The sequence below is a fragment of the Danio rerio genome, chromosome 19 (genome assembly GCF_052040795.2).
Source record: "Danio rerio strain M-AB ecotype USA chromosome 19, GRCz13ab, whole genome shotgun sequence".
In the NCBI taxonomy this organism is placed as follows: Eukaryota; Metazoa; Chordata; class Actinopteri; order Cypriniformes; family Danionidae; genus Danio; species Danio rerio.
In genome coordinates, this window is record NC_141039.2 from 3526846 (window position 1) to 3550848 (window position 24003).

Consider the following 24003-nt stretch of genomic DNA (forward strand, 5'->3'; position numbering starts at 1 on the left):
GGTCCTTTATATATTCCAATTGGTCCTTTATTCATGGATTCCAGTTGGTCCTCAATGTAATTATTGACTGATTTAGATAATTGATCAGCTAGAATATCTTGAGGACCATTTTTTATTTTTATTTTTTGCTTTAATCCTATGTTATAAACTAATATGTTGGTGCTTTTTTAGTCATTAGCTGGTTCAGATAGTTGACCATCCCTTGGTAACCTATTTAGGATTGGTAAATTACCAGTTTTTCCAAAAACTGAATGTTATAAACTAGTATTGATGGTCTTTTGTGGTCAGTAGCTGGTCAAAAACTGGATTAGATGGTCTAATCCAGTGGTTCTCAAACTGTGGTACATGTACCACTAGTGGTATGGGGGCTCATTTCTAGTGGTAGGCGGAGGAATCACTGAGTAATGAAAGACAAAATTAATAAAATTTTGAAAAATGACCTTATTCTCTTGTTACATCTCGTTCACTTGGCAATAGAGAAGATTCATGATTTCGAAACATCTGAACAAGCTTTTATTTGTAAGCGACGTAGATTCACTGTCAGAAAAATTCAAAAGGAATGTGTAATACTACATTATCCACCACGCTTCACTTTTATTCATCCGGATTACATCGAGATCTGCGCAATTCAGTCCAGCTTGGTAGGCGTAGGAATCACTGAGTAATAAAATATAAAATTAATACAATTTTTAAAAATGATCTTATTCTCTTGTTACATCTCGGTCAATTGAGCGTCAAAATTTAACCCACAGGCTAGACAAATTTGTAAGAACTGCAGCACAACATGCTTGCGTATTCCAGGCGTACCCAGTTGAAAACATCTTAACTTTTTAGAATGCCGCACCACGAGTGACGTGACAAGAATCAACTGATCAGCTTCATATTTTAAACAGAATATGACTTCGTTAGACTAATTTTCTCAAACACAGAACACCCAAACACAGCAGTGCTTCTTAATTTTCTCCATTAATAAAACTCGTATCAGAGTGCAGCAATGTTCTGTCAGCTTGACATCCTCTGAGAAAAACGGGTCCCCAAGCAATCTACATAGTTAATGTTTATCTTTCAAAAAGTTTTACAAATACGTCATATGTACATGCAACATATATTTCAAAATCTATCAAAAATTGTATAAATATGAATATAACTTGTTTTTGAACTGTGCAGTGCTGTAGCTGCTTAATTTGGCCAACTTCACTGCTTTATTTCAATACTGCTCATTATGGTGGTACTTAGAGACCATTTGTTTCTGAGGTGGTACTTGGTGAAAAAAGTTTGAGAACGCGACTGGTCTAATCAGTTGATCAGATGCTTTGTTTAATCTGGTCAGGCTTGGTAGATCAACCATTTTTACATACTTTTAAAAGAGTATGTTGGAACTTTATTGTTAAAAGCTGGTTGATGTGGTCTACCAGCTTATCAACTCTCTTGGTTAACCTTGTTTGAGCTGGTAGTTGATCACTTTTATAAAAAAACTGTATGTTTTATACTAGTATGTTGGTCCTTTATTGGTCATTAGCTGGTTTAGATAGTTGACCATCCTTTGGTAACCTGGTTAAGATTAGAAAATTACCAATTTTTCCAAATAATGAATGTTATAAACTAAAATATAAATATTTTTATGCAGATATTTATTTTTTTACATATAAATAGAAATATAGATATTTTTCTAAGGATAATTACAAAAGGCTAACAAATACATTGATTTTTTCAGAAAACTGTAAGGTCTTTTTTTCCGAAATTATTAATAAACTGCAGTTCTGATTTGGAAAAATAATGCATATTGACAATTTCTTTTCTTTTTGGGGGAGACACTATTTCAAAAATAAACATTTATTAGCCAATAGATTGTGCATCACTAAATTTAATACATTTTAATGTATTAAATGTTTAAATTTAATACATTGAGCTGGTGGTTGATCACTTTTTAAAAAAAAAAACTGTATGTTATATACTAGTATGTTGGTCCTTTATTGGTCATTAGCTGGTTTAGATAGTTGACCATCCTTTGGTAACCTGGTTAAGATTGAAAAATTACCAAATTTTTCAAATACTGAAAGTTATAAACTAGTATTGTTGGCCCTTTGTGGTCAGTAGCATTTAATGTTGGTATACTTTATTGTCACCAGCTGTTTTCGACTTAAGAGAATCAAAAAATCCCCAGATTTATTCATTTTAAACTGGTTTATTGGTCTTTAATGGTCAATAGCTTGAGCAGACTGGTTTAGATAGTCTTAGGCAAGCTAATTAGGGTTAAAACACCTTCAAAAAAATTCTTAGCATTTTCCAAACTGGTTTATATAGTGAATCAACTAATAAACCATCCATAGTTACCTTGATTAGGGTTGGTGGACCACCAATTTTCAATATTAAACAATGCTGTTATATGATGTTCATGGTAATTACCTAGTTCAAACTATACTCAGTTGGTAAACCGTTTAGGTTAACCTGGTTCCTCGCAGAATTTAAAACGACAATTGTTGAATTTGATGTTCAAAATAGATGTTCAATTTAATGTAAAGATTATCTTCAAATGACATACATTCAGCAATATACAATTCGTGACATCTGGGAAGAATATCGCTCAAACATCTAGGCATGGAAAACACAGTAGCAACATTTATGGGGGGAGGAAAAATAAAACCATTGAATTTACACAAATGCATTTCGAATTTCGAATAATCTCTCGCTCAAAGTTTGACTTTTACCCAATGAATGAAATACTTACAGGGCACTTTTATAAACAGACGCAATAAAACGTTAAGTTACAGTATATCCTCTGAATGCTTAAATAGTCCAAAATCAGACAAACAGACAATCGCGCACACACACACACACATACGCACAAAGGAGAGCTAAAGTCTAGCGGGCCGGTTGGCGGTTCCTCTGCCAGGCGTACTGGTCTGTACACTGAAATCTGTAGCGCAGAAACCTCACGCGCGGCTTCATGTGGAAATCAGCAGGAATCTTCCAGTTCCACATTTTCTGCACCTTTCAGAAAGCACACGCATCAGTTCATTAATAGCACACAGTTCTGCGGTTTGCAGCAAACATCGTTTAGACAACATTTGAATCACTTAGTATGCTTTTAATGAGCTTTCTGTTAAAGGTTTTGGACTTGGAATTCTTTCATTAAGTCTCTTCGGTCTGAAAATACATAAAGAAATGAAAAAAAATGATATATATTTATATGAACTGCTCTTCATTTTTTATTTAGTTTAAAATAAATATTTCCTGTAATTTTCATGATCATTTTTCCAGTTGTTAAGGCCACACGATGCTTCAGAAATCCCTTTAACTTGAATATTTTATATTCATATTAGAGCGTTTCTTTTGATGGAATTAATTATAGAGAGCAAAACCGATAACTGATAACACTTCATATTCGGAAGCCAATAACCGATATACAGGCAGAAAATGTAAATATTTTTATGCAGATATTTATTTTTTTACATATAAATAGAAATATAGATATTTTTCTAAGGATAATTGCAAAAGGCTAACAAATACATTGATTTTATTAGAAAACTGTAAGATCTTTTTTTCCGAAATTATTAATAAACTGCAGTTCTGATTTGGAAAAATAATGCATATTGACAATTTCTTTTTTTTATTGGGGAAATAATACTAAAAAAAAACATTAATCAGCCGATATACTGTGCGTCACTAAATTTAATACATTTTTGCTGATTGAAATAAATATATACAAAATAAACCTAAGCAATCCTAAAGTTGGAAACAGTAGTAAATCTTTAAGAAAAATGTGATTTTTTTTAATTGGGGAGATAATACAAAACAATAAGCATTTATTAGCCGATACCGATATACTATGCATGATTAAACTTAAAAAGAAAACTAATTAAAAAAATAAACTTTAGAAACCTAATATTTTGAAAAGTAGTATATCTTTAAGAAAAATCAGATTTTCTTATTAAGGAGATGATATTTAAGAAATAAGCATTATCAGCGATACCGATATGGCCACGATATATTGTGCACCACTGAATTTAATGATTTTTTTTTTTTGCTTAATAAAATAAAGAAATATAAATAAATAAACCTTAGCAATCATAAACTTTTAAACAATAGTATATCTTTAAGAAAAAAAAAGTATTTTCTTATTGGGGAGATGATATTTTTGAAAAACTTATTATCAGTGATACCGATATAGCAACCGATAAATTGTGCAACACTAAATTTAATGATTTCTTTTTCGTAACAGTACTATATCTTTTAAGAAAAAACAGATTTTCTCATTGGGGAAATTATATTTTAAAACATTTATGAATGCATTTATTAGCCGATATGACCACCGATAGATTGTGCATCACTACATTGAATGAATAGTAAAATAAAATAAAAAATAATAAACCTTAGCAATCCTAAACTTTTGAAAAGTAGGATAGCTTTAAGAAAAATCTGATTTTCTGATTGTGGAGATGATATTTAACAAATAAGCATTATCAGTTATACTGATATGGCCACCGATATATTGTGCATCATTAAATGTAATACATTTGTGCTTAATAACATAAAGAAAAATAAATAAACAAACCTTAGCAGTCATAAACTTCAATAGTTTATCTTTAAGAAAAAATTATTTTCTTTTTTGGTAAGATAATATCTAAAAAAATACCCATTATCGGAGATACAACACCAAATGTAATGATTTTTTATTTTTTTTTTTTTGCTTAATAAAGAAAAAAAATAAATAAATGAACCTTAGCAATCATAAACTTTTAAACAGTAGTATATAAATCTTATTGAGGAGATGATATTTTAAAATAATGTATTATCAGTGATACCGATATAGCCACCGATATAATGTGCACCACTAAATTTAATGCATTTTTTTTCAGGACAGTAGTATATCTTTCAAGAAAAATCAGATTTTCTTATTGGGGAAATAATATTTTAAAACGTTTATTAAAAGCATTTATTAGCCGATATGGCCACCGATATATTGTGCATCACTACATTGAATGAATATTATAATAATTAAAAAAACAGAAACTTAGCAATCCTAAACTTTTAAACCGTAGTATATCTTAAAGAAAAATTTGAAATGCTTTATCTCAAAATAAAGCATTTATCTGCCGATATGCCACCGATATTTTATGCATCACTAAATTGAATGATTTCTTTTCTGAACCGTAGCATATCTCTAAAAAAAAAAAAATCCTGATATTTCTGAGATGCTTTGTTGTGTTTGTTCTGCGTCTGCCTCGTGATTATGTTCATGTTTTCATGTTGTAGCGAGATGGAGAATCTCAGACCCACCTTCAGGACCCTGACCAGATGTGTGGTACTGTTCACCTGCTGATACTGGACAGAACAAGCAAAACAGACAAAACAGAAGAGCTCTTGAGCATCTGTTCAGCAGCATATAACACATTTTTGGTGGAGTTTTTTATGTGGATATTTTAATAAAACAATTTTTGGGGGAAAAAAAAAACAGGTTTTGGGTATTTGAGATTTGCTTTCTGGTTTTTTGGACACCAATAAAGATCTTCGATTATGACTGTAATCTGGCAATATGTTGGACTGACCCATCTGACATGTCAGTGGAGGTGAAAGTGACTGACTGAAGTGAAGCACGTGTGAACTCTAATGAAGCTTACCAGCTGGCTGTGTCTGCTCCGTAGCACCAGGCTGGCCTGTTAGAGGAGAACAAAACATGTGACGTTTGGACATACAGTTGAAGTCATAATTATTAGCCCTGTGAATTAGTATTATTTTAATTTTAAATATTTCTCAAAGGATGTTTAACAGATTCAGGAATTTTTCACTGTATTTCCTATAATATTTTTTCTTCTGGAGAAAGTCTTATTTGTTTTATTTCAGATAGAATAAAAGCAGTTCTTAATTTATTTAAATCCATTTTAAGGTCAATATTATTAGCCCCTTTAAGCGATATATTTTTCCATTGTCTACAGAACAAACCACTGTTATACAATGACTTGCCTAATTACTCTAACCTGCCTATTTAGCCTGGTTAAGTCTTTAAATGTCCCTTTAAGCTAAAAACTATTGTCTTGTCAAATATTATATACTGTCATTACAGCAAAAATAAAATAAATCAGTTATTATAAATGAGTTATCAAAACTATTATGAATAGAAATGGGTTGAACATTTCGGTTAAAGAGAAATTGGGGAAAAATATACAGGGGGGCTAATAATTCAGAAGGGTTTATGATTGTATTCATGTCAGAACTACCGATTTGATGAATTTGACCTGTTAGATGACCGGCATTTTAGGAGATATAGAAGTTTTGAGATATAATAAAGTCATGCAAGTAAGAATTTAATCTGTATCCAGTTTTTATTATTATTTATTTATTTATTTTTGTGTGTGGATATTTTAATATAATGGACGCCCTCCCTTTAACTCAAAAGAAAGCCTAATTGCAGCCAAAAAGATGATTCTCCAAAGACTCCGGGTTATCAAAGGTGACAATGAAATACTTGCCATTTAAGAGGAAGAGCTATGTCTTGAATCTCTTGGGTATCTAGCTGTTTTTAAGCCTTTTTTGACAGTCTATTTGTTTAGTTTAAACATAACCCTAACTCGTACTCGATCTCAAGAGTTCTGCAATACATTATGAACAATGTAAGAGTATTGTATTTATATTTTGATGTATGTAGTAGTTAAGTCCACTTAATATGAAGTGGGGCCATAAAAAACTAGTGAAAAAGCAACATTATACATTTATTTACCCTGATAGTGTGTTTTCACCCACCTGTCCCCATGGCATCTGTCTGTGAGGAACCCGCTGTGAATGGACCCCCTGTGACTGCAGAAAAGTTTCATTTTTAACTTTGACCATCAACTTTTTTAACCTTTTCTTCTGCGTTGTAAGCGATCCCTTGCAAAAATTGACCTTGGTAATCATAGTTTCCACCAATGTACTATATATAATCCCACTATATAATCATGTAGAGTCCCCTTTAAGCGGGTTTTCAGAACTTGTCCATTATTTTGACTGCAGAAACTACGTTTACCATGGTATATTTTTATAAGGGCAGCTCACCTGCGCAGTAAGTCCAGCTGACGAGACAGAGGGTTTTAAACCTGATTTACCTGGTAAGTCTGTCTGAACCATGATACTATGTGTCTCTGAGGCATCTGAAAGTTTGACAAGAACAGTGAGATACCAAAATATCATACACGCATCATACATGTCACGATAGATAGATAGATAGATAGATAGATAGATAGATAGATAGATAGATAGATAGATAGATAGATAGATAGATAGATAGATAGATGATAGATAGATTGATAGATGATAGATAGATGATAGATAGATAGATAGATAGATAGATAGATAGATAGATAGATAGATAGATAGATTGATTGATTGATTGATTGATTGATTGATTGATTGATTGATTGATTGATTGATAGATAGATAGATAGATAGATAGATAGATAGATAGATAGATAGATAGATAGATAGATAGATAGATAGATAGATAGATAGATAGATAGATAGATAGATAGATAGATAGATAGATAGATAGATAGATAGATTATATAACTAATAAAATGGGACTCCAAATAAGCCTGTATATCTGTGAATATACTGGCAGTAGCAAGTCTTGGTACAGCAAAAGCAGCAGCAGCATAGCAGGTATATTCAACCAAGACCAAAACATCAGTCATTGCCATGTACAAATTTATTACCAGGCTAAATCTCTCAGAGAGTTGTCATAACAGAACTACTTTAATAATGGGTATTTTGTTAGCTAAGTGAAGATTAAACTCTAACCAGCTTAGACTTATCTTAAACCAGCTTTGACTTAGCTTTGTAACTTAAAACACCTAGGAGTACTTTAGTTGTCAACATTATTCCCTCTTAAAACCAGCGTGAAGTTGCTGACACTTTTATTTCAGTATGTTGATGTGCTTCCAACTGAAATGGAATATTGAGTAGGGGGCGGGGCTTTCTTTTGCGCATCATTCCCTCATAGCAAACTAATGGTAAGAGGGGCGTGGCTAAGAAAATTGTGGCTGAAGCGTCAAACTGATGTCAACAGAGAACCACCGCCACTCCAAACGAGGAAGCAAATGCTCAGACTTTGATTAACGATTACAAAACAAAAACAAATATTCAAATTTCAGTGGATTAAATTAACTGTTCACCTCAAGAGTAGCAATATGCACTAGCAATATTGTAACAGTCACCAAGTAGAGTGCTCACTAGACACACTAAAGAGCACTCTACACACCACATCTGCCACTGAAACGGACTACAAATCCCATCGTATCCTGCAGTCACACACCTGTTTTCGCTCACCTCCTGATTACACACACAGCTGCATTTCATCACTGATTATTCGGACTATATAGAAACCATTCACACACACATCCTTGACTGAGTCTTGTTTTCACTTTAGTGAGCGTTTCCCTGTCTATTCTAGCTGGGTTTTGGCTAAAAAAAAAAAACTACAAACAAGTAGTTTGAACAAGCCGCAAAAATATTTGAGCATCATGAATTTTATATTGTGTCACCAAAAAAATGATTGAGGTCACGTTTATGTTTTGCACAATTAATTAAACGATATGACTGGCCTACTTTCACATTTCAAAATTTCCTGGAATGATTTATATCTTGTTTGTGTCTTGGTCGTCTAGTAGTTTGGTTCAGTAATGTAAAGTTCTCTCACCTGTAAATCCAGTCCCAGTCGCGAGCACAGAATCTGCTTTTCAGAAACACACACGACACATGAAACCGTGCTAGATTGACATTTGTTTGGATGTGCGGAGGAAACGTGCTCACCTGTGTAATTTGGCATGCCGTCAGTCACAGCTAAGTGTCCCTGTCCTGAAGAATAAGAGATGGCATGATATAGATGTTTAACCTTTATTTGAAGGGTATTTGTGTGTGTTTTTCTCACCTGTCAGGTCTGTTTGAGCCTGTCCATCAGTCACTGGCTCACCTGCAGCACCTGATGCACAACATTGACCAAGTTATTTATTTTTTTTACAAAAGAATGATTTATCTTTGCCATGATGACAGCATATAATATTCAACTTGATACTCTTCAAGATACTTGTATTCAGCTTAAAGTGACATTTAAAGGCTTAACTTTTTTAATTAGGCAAGTAATTAGGCAAGTCATTGTATAACAATGGTTTGTTCTGTAGACAATAAAAAAAACAATGCTTAAGGGGGCTAATAATTTTGACCTTAAAATGGTTTTAACATTAAAAACTACTTTTATTCTAGCCGAAATAAAATAAACAAGGCTGTAGGCATGTGGATCGCTGGTAAGCATGCACCGTCACCTAAACTATGTTTCTGTCACCGTATAAACTACAAAGCCCATCATGCACCTCACACACACCTGTTTCCGGGTCACCAATGATTACACACACACAGCTGGAAGCTGATCAAAGACGGATTATTCAAACTATATACACTGCTTACATTCCCTCACACATTGCTGAGTCTTATTATTGTTACACTACGAAGCATTTCCTAGTCTAGTCTTTCCGTGTTCTCTGACCCTTGCCTTGTTTCCTTGTTTTCGTTGTTTGCCACCTGTATTTACCATTTGCCTGTGACTTGACTACGCTTCTGGATAATCCTGTACTCGTTTGCATCTCTGATTGACCATTGCCTGTCTGACGATTCTAAATAAAGCTGCACATGCATCCTCACTCCGTTGTCACCCAACTCCTCTGGGTAACAATATGACTGCAGTACTTTCCTTGATTAGAGCTGTTAATACACAGCCTTGTTTTTTCATCTTTTTGTCTGGTTTTTAAAATTCAAATCACAGTTTGTAATATTGTTATTCTCCAAGTAGCTGGTAGCTTATGCTAAGAAAACTCATTGCTGCTGAAAAATAATGCCCTATTTGTGCTTTTACAAACACAAAAAGCATAATGATTGTTAAATACACATGGTAAAATATTAAAGATAATACCTGCCATATCTGTCTGTGCTCCTGCACCAGTGACACCATCATGTCCTTTGAGAAAACAAGGCAAGTTTATTTATGAAGCACATTTTACTTAAAAAAAAAAAATCTTATAGAGTATGTTAAATATATCTTAGATAAAGAGATGCATCAAAAACTAGGAAATATAATTGATGTAAACCATAATTATAATATTAAACTGAACGTAGGTAACATTTTTAAATAAAGAGACAAAGAAAATTTTAACTTGCGATTATACTCATCGAGCCTTCCTTAAACGTTGTGTAAATGTTTGTATGCAACGTTATTAAAATAACATTTCTGGAACATTCCGGTAACCAAAATTCTTAGATCGTTAGTTATTGTTGATGAATGTTGCTGACAGAAAAACCTTTTGAGAACATCATTATAATGTGAAGCGAATGTTTTAAATTATGTTCTGAAAATATTATTATGCGACTGAAGCAATTTTTTTTTTTTTTTTTTTTTTTTTGCAAAAAATAATGTTAATACGACTCCAGATTAATAACAGGGACTAAGCCAAAAAGAAAATGAAAAATTGAATAATGTTAAAACATACATAATGAACATTTAAAAAATCTGGTAATGCAAAAAAAAAAAGGTTTTTAGAACCTAAAATTGTTACCTGGGTGTTTGTGTTTGATTAAAAGATCCTTTTTGTTTTACTATGTATTATTTTGAGGATAAATATTTAATTTTTAAATAAAACATTTATCATTTATATCCATAAAAAACGTTTTTAGTCAGGTTTACATTAAATTGCAGATGACACAATACCAATGTTTTAACTCTAGAAGAGTTAAAACGTCAGAAATTGGTGGAATAACCTGTACTAATAATTATGAGCAATTGTTATAGTCAATAAAATAAAATTAAATAAAAAAATAAAATAAAATAAAATAAAATAAAATTTGGTGGTGGGTTGCATAATCTTTTCACAGCAAGAAAGTCACTGGTTTGAGCCCCGGCTTGGTCAGTTGGCATTTCTGTGTGGAGTTTGCCTGTTCTCCCTGTGTTGGTGTGGGTTTCCTCCGGGTGCTCCGGTTTCCCCCACAGTCCAATCACATGCGCTATAGATAGATTGAATAAACTAAAATTGTCTGTAGTGTATGTGTGTGATTACAAGAGTGTATGGATGTTTTCCAGAGTTGGGTTGCAGCTGGAAGGGCATTCGCTGTGTAAAACATATGCTGAATAAGTTGGCGGTTCATTCCACTGTGGCGACCTCTGATTATTAAAAGGTCTAAGCCAAAATAAATGAATGAATAAATGAATAAAACATTATCATTTATAAGTATAAAATAATTAAAATGCAATGTTTTCAGTCAAGTTTACATAACATTTTAGACTACGCAATGTTTTAACTTCAGAAGAGTTAGTCAGTACTTGTTGGAATTAGCTGTATTAATTATTCTGAGCAATTGTAATAAAATAAAATAAAATAAAATAAAATAAAATAAAATAAAATAAAATAAAATAAAATAAAATAAAATAAAATAAAATAAAATAAAATAAAATAAAATAAAATAAAATAAAATAAAATAAAAACAAAGTAAAATATTTGTAATTTTGAAGAAATGTTATCTTATATACCTATATAATTTTGCACGTCTTTTATTCATTTATTTGAAAGAAATATGCCAATAGTGTTCGCTTACCAGTTGTATCAGCGTAAGGACTGAGAGTGTGGTCACTTAAACCAAGTGCGCCAACTAATAATAACAGAAAAAACAAAAAATCCTGTACTAAAGCTCCTAAACAGAAGAATATATGATGAAAATGTGCACAAACAGATTAGTGAAAGCCACCTACCTGCATCTGCAAGTGAGCTGACTGTATGGTGGTCTCCTGTACAGACATAAGAGGAAAACAAAGCTGCACAACATTATTACTGTATGTGTGTTAATGGCAGCTTTAAACCTGCCGTGAGAAATATTTTCCGTATTGAGCTCAAGCATTCAGTAAATCCTAGACTAGCCAAGAAAACACGCATGAAAATTGACGTAAGGCTAACAAATCAGTCGTGTTTCAGTGATGTCATAGACTCGTGTGATGGAGTACCAGCTGTGTGATGTGTCTCCGCTCCTGCTCCACCTGTTCGGAAAGACGTTCAGCAGTTTTTCACATCCATTCCAGGATATTAGTCTGTCTATAAGATGACGTTGTGTTTTGTATTGTGTGTGTGTGTGTGTGTGTGTGTTTTTGGCTGGATACATACTGAGGTCGAGATGAACGCCTGAGGGGTCACCTGTGAATGAATCCAGACTTCAGTTTTCTTTCTCTTTTATTTTTTTCAATGCTTTTATACACTACCTGACGAAAGTCTTGTCGCCTATCCAAGTTTTAGGAACAGCAAATAATAACTTGACTTCCAGTTGATCATTAGGTTTCAGAAGTGTCTTAGGGTGCTTTCACACCTGTGAATCGACTCAGGCCCCGCTTACACTAGTGCGTTTTAGTTTTAAAATGGCGTTTTAGATCGAAAACGATCCACGTCCACACTAGCATTTTACCTAACGTTTCTGAACATATCTCCGTCCGCACAAAACAACCAAAAACGTATATCACGTGACCATTCGCGCACTCCTGGCATGCGCGTTCTAGTATAAACAGGAAGCATGTGTCTTTGCTCGGCATTTGGTTACTGTTAGTCAACAAACGCCGGTTGAACATTAAATGCGATGGCAAAGAAACCAAGAGAGGTATTTTTGTGGACAGACGACGAGGAGACGAGATTTCTGTGTCCATGTTGTTGTTCACAGTGAAGGCTGGTCTGCTGTTTTCTGGTAGCATTAAAGTCATGTGTTATAGTCATGTGATAGGGGCTTGACGAATAAGGGAAGGATACGCAATGACACAAAAGCCCCAATCAGGTAGCGAATCTCAGCAGCCAGGCCTCCGTTATCAGATGTCTCCGTTTTCCCTCATCCACACTGAGACGGAGCAGCAGGGTTTCCGAATGAAAACGGCGTCTCCAGCGTTTTTAAAACGCTCCATTTTTGGCGCTCGAGAACTCCGGTGTAGTGTGGATGGATGGCGTAAGCGTAGCAAAACTTATGCTTTTTAAAACGAAAACACATTAGTGTAAACGGGGCCTCAGTTGTTCCGAAACAGAGCTTATTGTTACATTGTTGCTCTTTGCTCTTGGTGCGGTTCGCTTTCACACGGCAAAATTTCAACCCGCGGACGTTTCTGCGGACCGCGATTTACGTCCCGGGAGGTACGTATTTGAGCATTTTTTTGTTTTTGCAGATCCGCGAGAGGCCGCTGTGCGCGCGGCGTTCGCGCCCGTGCCGTTCTCGCGCGAAAAGCCATCGGATCGGGGAAAAAAAAAAAAAAAAAAAAGCAAAAGCCCTCGTCTTCGATTTCGACCGCGTTTTCGGATCCCGCCACGTTCTCGCCCTCATTTTTCGGATTCCGTTTTTCGTCTCACCTGATTTCCGGAACCTGCTGTTCCCCGGACTCGATCGGAGGCGAGCCGTCGGCCGGCGAGCGCGAAGAGGAGGGGCGGAGCGCTGCCACACCGCCCCACGGCGTTCGCTCGAAAAAAATCAAACGCGGCCTTTACATACCTCCGGCCACGTAAATCGCGGTCTCCAGAAACGTCCGCGGGGCTACGTTTCCAGAATGAGCTTGGGTTCAAGATTTCTAAACGGACCAAAAGAGCTAAAACAAATCACGTGTGAGTAAACTCTCCTCACATTGGTCAGAGTTTCACGGTTTATTTTGTAGAATGCAGCGTCCCGCTCAGCTGTCAGGAGAGGTGGTGGTTTGGTGGTGTTTGACAGAGTGCGTGCGACGTGTCTGAAGAGCGAGGAAGGATGCGGTGGGGAGGGGTGAGAAGGGTGCGCGACGTATTAAAGGACTTTACGCGATTTTCGGGAGATTATCACTCGTTTGCGGGCATTCGGGAGTCTCTGTGCTTTGCGAGAGACTCCTGAAACTTCCAGAACACTTGGGATGTCTGTAATGGCCTCCCGCGCTACTCATAATTCTCTCTTCATATAGCCGTATGCCTATTACATATCCATAAAACAGTGTGATATAACCGCGCTCGGATGCTTTCTCACTACAATCAATCCGCTCCAGAGTTCGTTTCAATCGAGCTGAAACCACCTCATTCCAGTGATCTCAAAGCGATTGTTTTGGAGCGGATCCGAGCACGATTTGTGGATTCACATATGCCAAACGAACCGCGCGTACTGGGCGAACGAGACAGGTTCCCAAACAAAAGTGTAGGTGTGAAAGCATCCTTATATGAAAGGCAAAGGCCTCTAGATTACGCTTATTTTCCCACAATAAAATATGATCATGCCTTGATTCCTAATGATTTAATTAGCACAGTAAGGTCTGACTTAGTTTAGACAAAAGTCTTGTCACTTAGTGAGGTTTATTTATAAACAAATTTCGAGAGGATCACGTGCTTATGATTGTTCACAGCTGTTCCAGCATCAGCTCACGACCAATTATCCAATCAGTTAATTCCTAACTCACTATAAATAACCAGAGTTTTCAGTCCCACTTTATATTAAGTGGCCTTAACGAATATGTACTTACAAAGGAATTAATAGTTTGTTACAATGTACTTATTGTGTAAATACATGTACTTACTGTATACTTATGCTTGATAAAATACATGTATGTAATAACATCTTTTGTAACTACATTTGTAAATACACTGTTGACCATCCCTTACACCTTAAGGCTGATTTATACTTCTGCGTCAAACGTGTATGCTACGGCGCTGACGCATAGCCCTTCGCCGTGGCCGTCGGCGTCGCTGACGTGCACCTCTCAAAAAATGTAACTACACGTCACAACGACGCGTAACGCAAGCTCTGTGATTGGTTGGTTTGGTAGCACTGACGAGTCTGGGCGGGACCAAGAGCCACGTGAATGGTGCGAGCCTGATGGAGCGATTGTTTACACGTGTGGAGTCCCGTGAAGGCGCTCCGGATGGAAAGTTTTGTTTTGCGTTTACCTCATAGTTAAAGTTGCTGCACGTCCGCCGGTTCCTGCCTCAAAATGAGCAAGTTTGAGCCACTTGTACATCCCGGAAGTGTTCAGGAAAAGCAAAACATCAGCAAAGAAACTCGACACAGAGGAGCATTTACACCTCACTGCCAACTAGCATTTCGGAAGTGTTAATGCAGACCAACAGAGACAGCGTGCAGAAGTATAAATGCACAGCTACGTACGTTGCATGCGCCGTGGGTTACGCCGGTCACTTGACGCAGAAGTATAAACCAGGCTTTAACCTACTCATGCCACCAAACCTGTCCATAACCCAACCCCTATCCCAACTCAAAAGCACCACAAGTGTTCTCAATACATTATAAACACAGTAAGTACATTGTATTTATTTTTTTGATGAAAGTACATAGTAGTTAGGGACACTTAATATAAAGTGGGACCGAGTTTTCTTATCTCAATATCTTCGTCTTGAAAAATGTACTTCTTGCCACTTTTCCGAATGATCAACTAGAAGTTATTATTTGTCGCTTTTACGACTGGGATCCATGACAAGACTTACATGACAAGACGTACATACCTTTCTGTACGTCTACCACAGGTTTGTGTCGACCATTGCCATTTCCTGTTATGCAGTAAGGTGTATAATATGTCATAATATGTATATGACTGCTGTGTGATAATATACTATATGATAAACTACTATATGATCTTCCAGAAGCTGAAACAAGCATGCAAAAGATGGTTTACCGTTTGTATCGTGTGAATCTGCGCCGTTATCTGCACCGTTATTATCCGCTCCTCCATCTGAAGATGACAACAAAACAAATTCATTCATTCATTCATATTCTTTTTGGCTTAGTCCCTTTATTTATCAAGGGTTGCCACAGTGGAATGAACCGACAACTTATCCAGCATATGTTTTACGCAGCGGATGGCCTTCCAGCTGCAACCCATCACTGGGAAACACCCATGCACTCTTGCATTCACACACATACACTACGGACAATTTAGCTTACCCAAATCCCCCATGGCGCATGTGTTTGGACTGTGGGGGAAACATGCAAACTCCACACAGAAATGCCAACTGGCTTAGTTGAGGCTCAAACCAGCAACCTTTTTGGTGTGAGGTGATTGTGCTACCCACTGCGCCACCATGACACCCTTAATAACAATTATTATAGAAAATGATTAAGTGTTACTAAGCCAGGTGTCTTACCTGAATAGTCTATGAAGGAATGAGCCGGATGTGACGCTGTGTCCAACACTACTGATGAATCTGCAAACATCACCAGTCTGAGATTTCAGTTTCTGTTTCAACTTTATGCTCTCTGACAGAGCATGAAGAACTTTGGTAAGTAGATCAAAGTAAGTAGTTTAGTCAGTGTACCTGTTGTATCGGCCGGTAATTTTGATGGTGCTCCATTATCAGACGTGCCTGAAGACATAAGCAATTATTCAACCAGATATCAGCACACTATTAATCTACTGCTAGTCAACAGACGTGCTTGACTTACTGACTGGGTGGCTATAATCACCGTTCCCATTGTCAACAGAGAGATAATCCGGTCCTGCAGAGTCTAGAGGACAGAACAAGAGACGCTTATCAAGACAGATCTATCTATCTATCTATCTATCTATCTATCTATCTATCTATCTATCTATCTATCTATCTATCTATCTATCTATCTATCTATCTATCTATCTATCTATCTATCTATCTATCTATCTATCTATCTATCTATCTATCTATCTATCTATCGATCTACTATCTATCTATCTATCTATCTATCTGTCTGTCTGTCTGTCTGTCTGTCTGTCTGTCTGTCTGTCTGTCCATCATCCATCCATCCATACACCCACACCCCATCCATCCATCCATCCATCCATCCATCCATCCATCCATCCATCCACCTATCTATCTATCTATCTATCTATCTATCTATCTATCTATCTATCTATCTATCTATCTATCTATCTATCTATCTATCTATCTGTCTGTCTGTCCCACCGTATGTTCGTCCGTCTCTCTGTCCATCATCCATCCATCCATCCATACACCCACTAACCCATCCATTCATTCAGCCATCCATCCATCCATCAGTCCGTCCGTCCGTCTGTCTGTCTGTCTGTTTGTCTGTCTGTCCGTCTGTCCCTCCCTCCCTCCCTCCCTCCCTTCATCCGTCCATACACCCAGCTATCCATCCATCCGTCCATCCATCCATCTGTGTGTCCGTCTGTCTGTCCATCCCTCCGTCCGTCTGTCCATCTGTCTATCATCCATCCATACACCCACCCACCCACTCATCCATCCATCCATCCATCCATCCATCCATCCATCCATCCATCCATCTATCCATCAATCCATCCATCCATCCATCCATCCATCCATCCATCCATCCATCCATCCATCCATCCATCCATCCATCCATCTATCTATCTATCTATCTATCTATCTATCTATCTATCTATCTATCTATCTATCTATCTATCTATCTATCTATCTGTCACTTATCATATGAAAGATCTTAGTTTTTATATTTCATCCGTTTATCCATCCATCCATCTGTCTGTCCATCATTGTATCTATTATATCTATCAATCTATATATAAGATCTATCTTTTGTTTTATTGTTGGATCTGTCCATTATCTGTCTAAAAAGCACACATTCAGTTAGAAGAGTTATGACTTCAGTGCTCAGTCTGTGTAGTTCATACAGATGCATGAAACCCCAGTGACCTCTCATGACACTAAAAACGTCTCCGCAAGTTAGTCATCGCACCCCCTTCAGAGCCCGTGTCACATCTACATTTATTAGACAGCGTTTATTAGAGATAATCCCATGACTGCAAGGGTAAAGCGCTAGAAATTTACTGGACCTAAAGGAGGCGAGAGCAGCAGCCAGCAGGCATTACCTGGAGGAGCGTCTAGAACCGGACCGCCAATGGACGACTGCCCTGGACTCAGGCCAGCGGCTGGAAGACAGAAAAAAACACACACCAGTCATCTTTTAATAAATTATTAGGGCAGAGAAGAGAAACTGGCTGGTTTATTCTGTCAGCGCGGCTCATAATTAGTAAAGCGTGACCGCTTCGTATGTGAGCCGTGTCACAGCATGGGCATAAATGTAAATCAAGTGAACTTAACGAGCGCAGTGTGTCCTGTTTGTTATGAGGCCAACACTGCAGCACAAATGCTTTTCTTATTTTAAGTTTTTGTCTTGTTTCTAGTTCAAATAGCTTCAAATTCTTAAATCAAGAAGCATTGTGTAGACAAGTAAAAAAACATTTCAAAATGTACAAAAAAAAACACAAATAATTTGACCTCGAAAACTTCAATCAAATACCATAACATTCTCTCCCTCTTAAACCCCTGGTCACATGGAATTTCTTTAGGATGGGGCTATCACTCATTTAAGGCAGGACTATCCATCATTTTAGGCAGGAATATTTGTCATTTAGGGTGGGACTATCACATAATTTAGGGCGGAGCTATCAAATCTATAGGGCGGGACCATCAATTTTTTAGGGCGGGGCTCTATTGGTCTACAGTCATGTAGAGCGAGACTATCCGTCATTTAGGGTGGGACCATCAACCATTTAGGGCGGGGCTAACAGTCATTTAGGGTATGACCATCTGCCATTTAGGGCTTGACCATAAGCCATTTAGGGAGGAGCTATCCATAATTTAGGGCGGGGCTATCCGTCATTTAGGGCAGAAATATTCATCATTTAGGGCAGAGCTATCAGTCCTATAGGGTGGGACAATCAACCATTTAAGGCAGTGCTAACAGTCATTTAGGGCAGGAATATTCATCCTTTAGGGCAGAGCTATCAGTCCTATAGGGTGGGACTATCAACCAATTAGGGCAGTGCTAACAGTCATTTAGGGCGGGGCTCTTGGCCATTTAGGGCAGGGCTAACAGTCATTTAGGGCAGAAATATTCATCACTTAGGGTGAAGCTATTAGTCCTATATGCAGGACCATCAGCCATTTAGGGTGGGACAAACAGTCATTTAGGGCAGGGTTGTTGGTCATTTAGGGCGGGGCCATCACCCATTTAGGGCAGGATTATCCATCATTTTCGGCAGGAATATTTGTAATTTAGGGTGGGACTATCAATCACTTAGGGCAAGGCTATCAGTCCTATAGGGCGGAACTATCAACCATTTAGGGCAGGGCTTACAGTTATTTAGGGCAGAAATATTCATCATTTAGGGCGGAGCTATCAGTCCTATAGGGCAGGACCATCAACCATTTAGGGCAGTGCTAACAGTCATTTAGGGCAGAAATATTCATCATTTAGGGCGGAGCTATCAGTCCTATAGGGCGGGACCATCAACCATTTAGGGCAGGTCTAACAGTCATTTAGGGAGGGGCTGTTGGCCATTTAGGGCAGGACTATCCATCATTTATGGCAGGAATTTAAGGCGTGACCATTAGCCATTTAGGGCGGGGCTATCATCAATATAGGCAGGGCTATCAGTCATTTAGGGTGAGGCTATCAGTCATTAAGAGTGGCACCATCATCCATTTAGGCTGGGCTATGTGTAATTTAGGGCGAGGCTAACAGTAATTTAGGGCGGTATCATCAGCTATTTGGGGTGGGGTTTTCAGTAATTTAGGGCGGGATCATCAGCCATTTGGGGTGGGGTTTTCAGTAATTTAGGGCGGGATCATCAGCCATTTGGGGTGGGGTTTTCAGTAATTTAGGGCGGGATCATCAGCCATTTGTGGTGGAGCTATTAGTCATTTAGGGAGTAACTATTTGTCAATAAGGGCAGGACCAACAGCCATTTAGGGTGGGGCTATCCTTCATTTAGGGCGGGGCTATCAGGGAGTGTTTCATTTCTGCTTTAAATTCATCCATTCGTCAGTCTTCCTTAATCTGGTCATCTTTCGACAATCCAAACGTTTCGCAATGAATAAAGGCATGTACTGCCCTCCATTTCAGGACCGTTTCAAATGGATGCATGTCACGATAGTGGGAAAAAGATGACTTTAAATCAAGCAAAATAATCTGCCAATGGGGTAAATGAAATAATCTTATTTCAAAGTGAAAACAAGATTATTTTGCTTACCCCATTAGCAGATTATTTAGCTTTATTTAAGGAAAAACTCACTTAATTTTGACTAGAAAACAAGACTTTTGGTTGTCTAGAAAATGTTTCTCGATTTAAGAATTTTGAGATATTTGGATTAGAAACAAGATAAAAACTCTACGTAAGAAAAGCATTTGTAGAGAATGAGGTCAGCAGAAAGCAAATCTGGTGTCCTGAAAGTCCTAAAGATCAAGCCTGAAAGACGTCTGACATGAAGTGGACACTTACCTGCCGAATCCACCTGAAAAGCGAGTCCCATGTGATCTGTTGAGACAGCGTCAGTTACTAGGCATGTGGGCTGAACGTCTGCAGGAGTGTCTAAGAGGTCTAAAAGCGTACCTAGACCGTCCGTTTGGGTGTCTGGACCAAAGCTTTCTCCCAGTCCACCTGCAGAGGGAGACAGTCTGAGTCCATACTGAGAAACAGGGTTCAATGAGGACAACTGAGCAGAATGAAGGAGCGCTCACCCATTAAGCCAACAAGAAAGTCGTGGCTTGACTGGTCAATTACGCCTGCAAATGAAAATTCGAATAAAAATGAGTTCCTACTGTATGCAGATGAAGTGAAATGTATATGCTACATTACGTTTTACATGTCACATGCATAAAGGGAGTTTCTGATGTTACACTAGTGTTATACTGTTCAAAGGTTTGGGGTTGGTAAGAATATTTAATATTCATTTATTGATCAAAAATATATTTAGGACAGGGCTATTCGTCATTTAGGGTCTATCAGTCATTTATGCTGCGCTATCCCTCATTTAGGGTGGAACCATCAACCATTTAAGGCGGGGCTAACAAATATTTAGACATTTGAGATGCGAAAAGCGCACAGAGGGCCTCTCGTGGATTCGCAAAAACAAAAACTCCGTACGTATTTCGTGGTCTCCAGAAATGTCTATGAGACTATGTTTTCAGAATGAGCCTGGGTTGAATATTTATTCTTCTTCTTATTATTATTATTATTATATTAACGCTAAAAATAATTGCTTAGTAGCCGTGCTGCTTATTTGTTTATATATGGACATTACTATAAATTCTATTTATTAAATAAATAATAAATAATATCTATTTATTTAAAACACAAATCTAACATACTAAACAGTCACTTCTGATCATTTGAATGCATAATTTCAAAATAAAAGTACCAGTTTCTCATAGTAAACACTTTTGAGCAGTAGTTTAGATCAGTGTTTTTGCAATAACTTTTCTTTTGTGAAGAGATTACCTGTAATTGCCAGATGGGGGCTTGCGCCAAATGAATCAAAACCACCTGAAATGTGCATAAAACAAACAACACAGTCACAAAACAAATGTCTACTTTATTCTTCCATTTCCAGGTCATGAATTTTGTTTTCATACCTGTGCCTTGTATCTGAGATGTACCTGCCATGAAATGATCTAGTCCTGCATGATTAAAACACAGTGTCTGTATGATTATTGACATATTTATTTGAAGCCGTTTTCATATATGTATGTATATTTTCCTCACCCGTGAATCCTGTTTCCCCTCCATTCAGTAGCTGTTTATGTCCATTACCTAAAATATAAATATAAAATATGAATACGTCTTAACTCGATTTGTGCTATTATGACTTTTAGTGGGATGAAGGTAGTCAAAAATCTCTGATAACACATTCGATTTTTGATCAAAGTATTGTGTTAATCGTATTAAAATCAGAGAATTGGTGTCCATGCAAACGTAATCTCTCATTCTGCATACTGTAGAATGACAGTGTGTGTGTGTGTGTGTAAACACAGCATAATACTCACCGTTAGATTCTGTCTCAGGGATTTCTGAATTCACAAGACACAAATAACACAGTGGTGAAATCAATTCTTGTTTTAAACTGAACACATTTCCATAAATGATGTGTATCATCACCTGGAGGCTCGATCTGAGATCCATCTTGAGATGTTTCTCCTGATGGATGAACACAAGATCTGTTTTAATATTTCATACAGCATTTAAAGTAAGAACTAACCCTGTTATTCACATACCATTTTCATATTGTGGAGAGAATCCATCCGACCCTGAACAAATACATGCATGGATATTATTATACCTTTTACACTGAAATACTTTTTGTGAAGCACCTGAAGCACCTGTAGGCTGGACCTCGGATGAAACGACACCTGCAGCGTCTGATGTCTGTCCTGCTGAAGGCCTGCCAGACGACTGGCTTGATGACATCACTGACCCATGACCTGCTGATATGTGGCCTGATGACCCTTGACCTGATGACACTGACAGATTGACATTATGAAGTCCATAAAAGACAAACCACCACCAACATTCAGGCTTTAGCTTACGCAAAACACACTAATCACAATATCAATCATAATCCTTCTTAACATTTTCGTCAATAATGCATTTCATCCCAATTTTATCCAGTAATACACAGTTGAAACCAGAAGTTTACAAACACTCTAAAAAAAGGACCATAACCGTTTTTAAAAATGTCTAATGGTAAATGATACTAAACGTTTACTGTTTTAGGTCCGTTAGGATTACTTAAATCATTTACATTTGCTAAATGCCAGAATAATCAGTAATTATTATTTATTAATTTCTAGACAGTCAAAAGTTTACACACATTTCCTTGGTATTTTTTAGTTTTGCTTTTAAACTGTATAACTTTAGTCAAATGTTTTGGGTCTCCTTCCACAAGCTTCTCACAATAGTTTGCAGGAATTTTGGCCCATTCCTCCTGACAGAATTGGTGTAACTGAGTCAGATTTGTAGGCTGTCTTGCTCGCACAAGCTTTTTCAACTCTGCCCACACATTTTCTATAGGATTGACATCAGGGCTTTGTGATGGCCACTCCAAAACATTCACTCTGTAGTCCTTAAAGTGCATTTAAACTAATGTGGCAGTATGCTTAGGGTCATGGTCTGTTTGAAAGACCCATTTGTGGCCAAGTTTTAATGTCCTGGCTGATGTCTTGAGATGTAGCTTCAGTATTTCTACATAATGTTCTTTCTTCATGATGCCATCTATGCTGTGAAGTGGACCAGTCCCTCCTGCAGCAAAACAGCCCCACAACATGATGCTGCCGCCCCCATACTTCACAGTTGGGATGGTGTTCCTAGGCTTGTAAGCTTTCCCCTTTGTCCTCCAAATGTAACACTGGTTATTATGGCCAAACAGTTCAATCTTAGCTCCATCAGAGCACAGGACATGTCTCCAGAAATGAGTCTTTTTCCCAGTGTAATTCAGCAAATTGTAATCTGGCTTTGTTGTTGATTCTGGCTTGTTGATTTTCTCATGTTGTCACACAGGGAAGCAGTGTGTTTGAGGTTTTCCTTCAATCCTGTTCTACAGTTGTGCCTCCAATTAACTCAAATGTTGTCAATTAGCCAATCAGAAGCTTCCAAAACCTTGACATCATCATCTGAGCTTTTTCAGAGGCAGAATAATCTTATTGTATGTAAACTTGACTTTCAAGAAAAGTAATAACAATTTCTCCATAAATATCTCTCTCATTATTCTGCTATTAAGCAGAACAGAAATGTGATAATCCTTACTTACCTAAAAGAGAACAAGTTTAGTCACATTAACATCTGACTTTTATTTCTTAATGGTTATGTGCCTACAGTGTACGTAAAGTGTATGTTTCAACTGTAGATCCCTCACTACATCTGTCATTAATTATATTATCTAAATATGTAAAAATGAACACAATCTATCATACAACACATCATCCAGTGCATGGTATATAAAGTGTTCAATTACTAAATGGGCTTTTAATTGTATGTGTAGAGTTACTGAAGTTTGTCCTGCGCGCTTGCGCTTTTTTTTAGTTACTTCTTTGGTTTGGTGCGTTAATCTTATCGTTGCTATTATTAAAAAAAAGGTAATGATTTGCACTCAATTACTTCGTACTGTTTTTATTTTTTATTTTTCTTACATTTTACGGGTGATAAAAAACAGACGTTTCTTCACAAAGCCTTCCTCAGTGTGTGACATAATTCTT

General features: G+C 37.0%; 1 protein-coding gene across 24 annotated transcripts in view; it reads right to left on the reverse strand.

The window, feature by feature from the left end:
- Nucleotides 1-2485: 2485 nt before the first annotated feature.
- si:ch211-80h18.1 overlaps nt 2486-24003 on the reverse strand; it is a 40085-nt gene continuing 18567 nt past the window's right edge. For 10 of the 24 annotated variants that reach the window (XM_087294462.2, XM_087294452.2, XM_087294454.2 and 7 more), the window contains 28 exons: nt 22132-22272; nt 22027-22059; nt 21911-21949; nt 21799-21822; nt 21518-21565; nt 21388-21432; nt 21254-21298; nt 20494-20538; nt 20255-20413; nt 17840-17899; nt 16441-16503; nt 16314-16361; nt 16143-16202; nt 15674-15730; nt 15504-15548; nt 12171-12200; nt 12014-12046; nt 11765-11800; nt 11611-11664; nt 9938-9982; nt 8903-8953; nt 8785-8829; nt 8672-8704; nt 7083-7127; nt 6742-6795; nt 5622-5657; nt 5281-5325; nt 2486-2991 (listed from right to left, as the gene is read on the reverse strand). In XM_087294462.2, coding sequence (XP_087150588.2) covers nt 2957-2991; nt 5281-5325; nt 5622-5657; nt 6742-6795; nt 7083-7127; nt 8672-8704; nt 8785-8829; nt 8903-8953; nt 9938-9982; nt 11611-11664; nt 11765-11800; nt 12014-12046; nt 12171-12200; nt 15504-15548; nt 15674-15730; nt 16143-16202; nt 16314-16361; nt 16441-16503; nt 17840-17899; nt 20255-20413; nt 20494-20538; nt 21254-21298; nt 21388-21432; nt 21518-21565; nt 21799-21822; nt 21911-21949; nt 22027-22059; nt 22132-22272 — 1454 coding nt within the window. In that variant the 3' untranslated portion in view covers nt 2486-2956. 24 annotated transcript variants of the gene reach the window in all.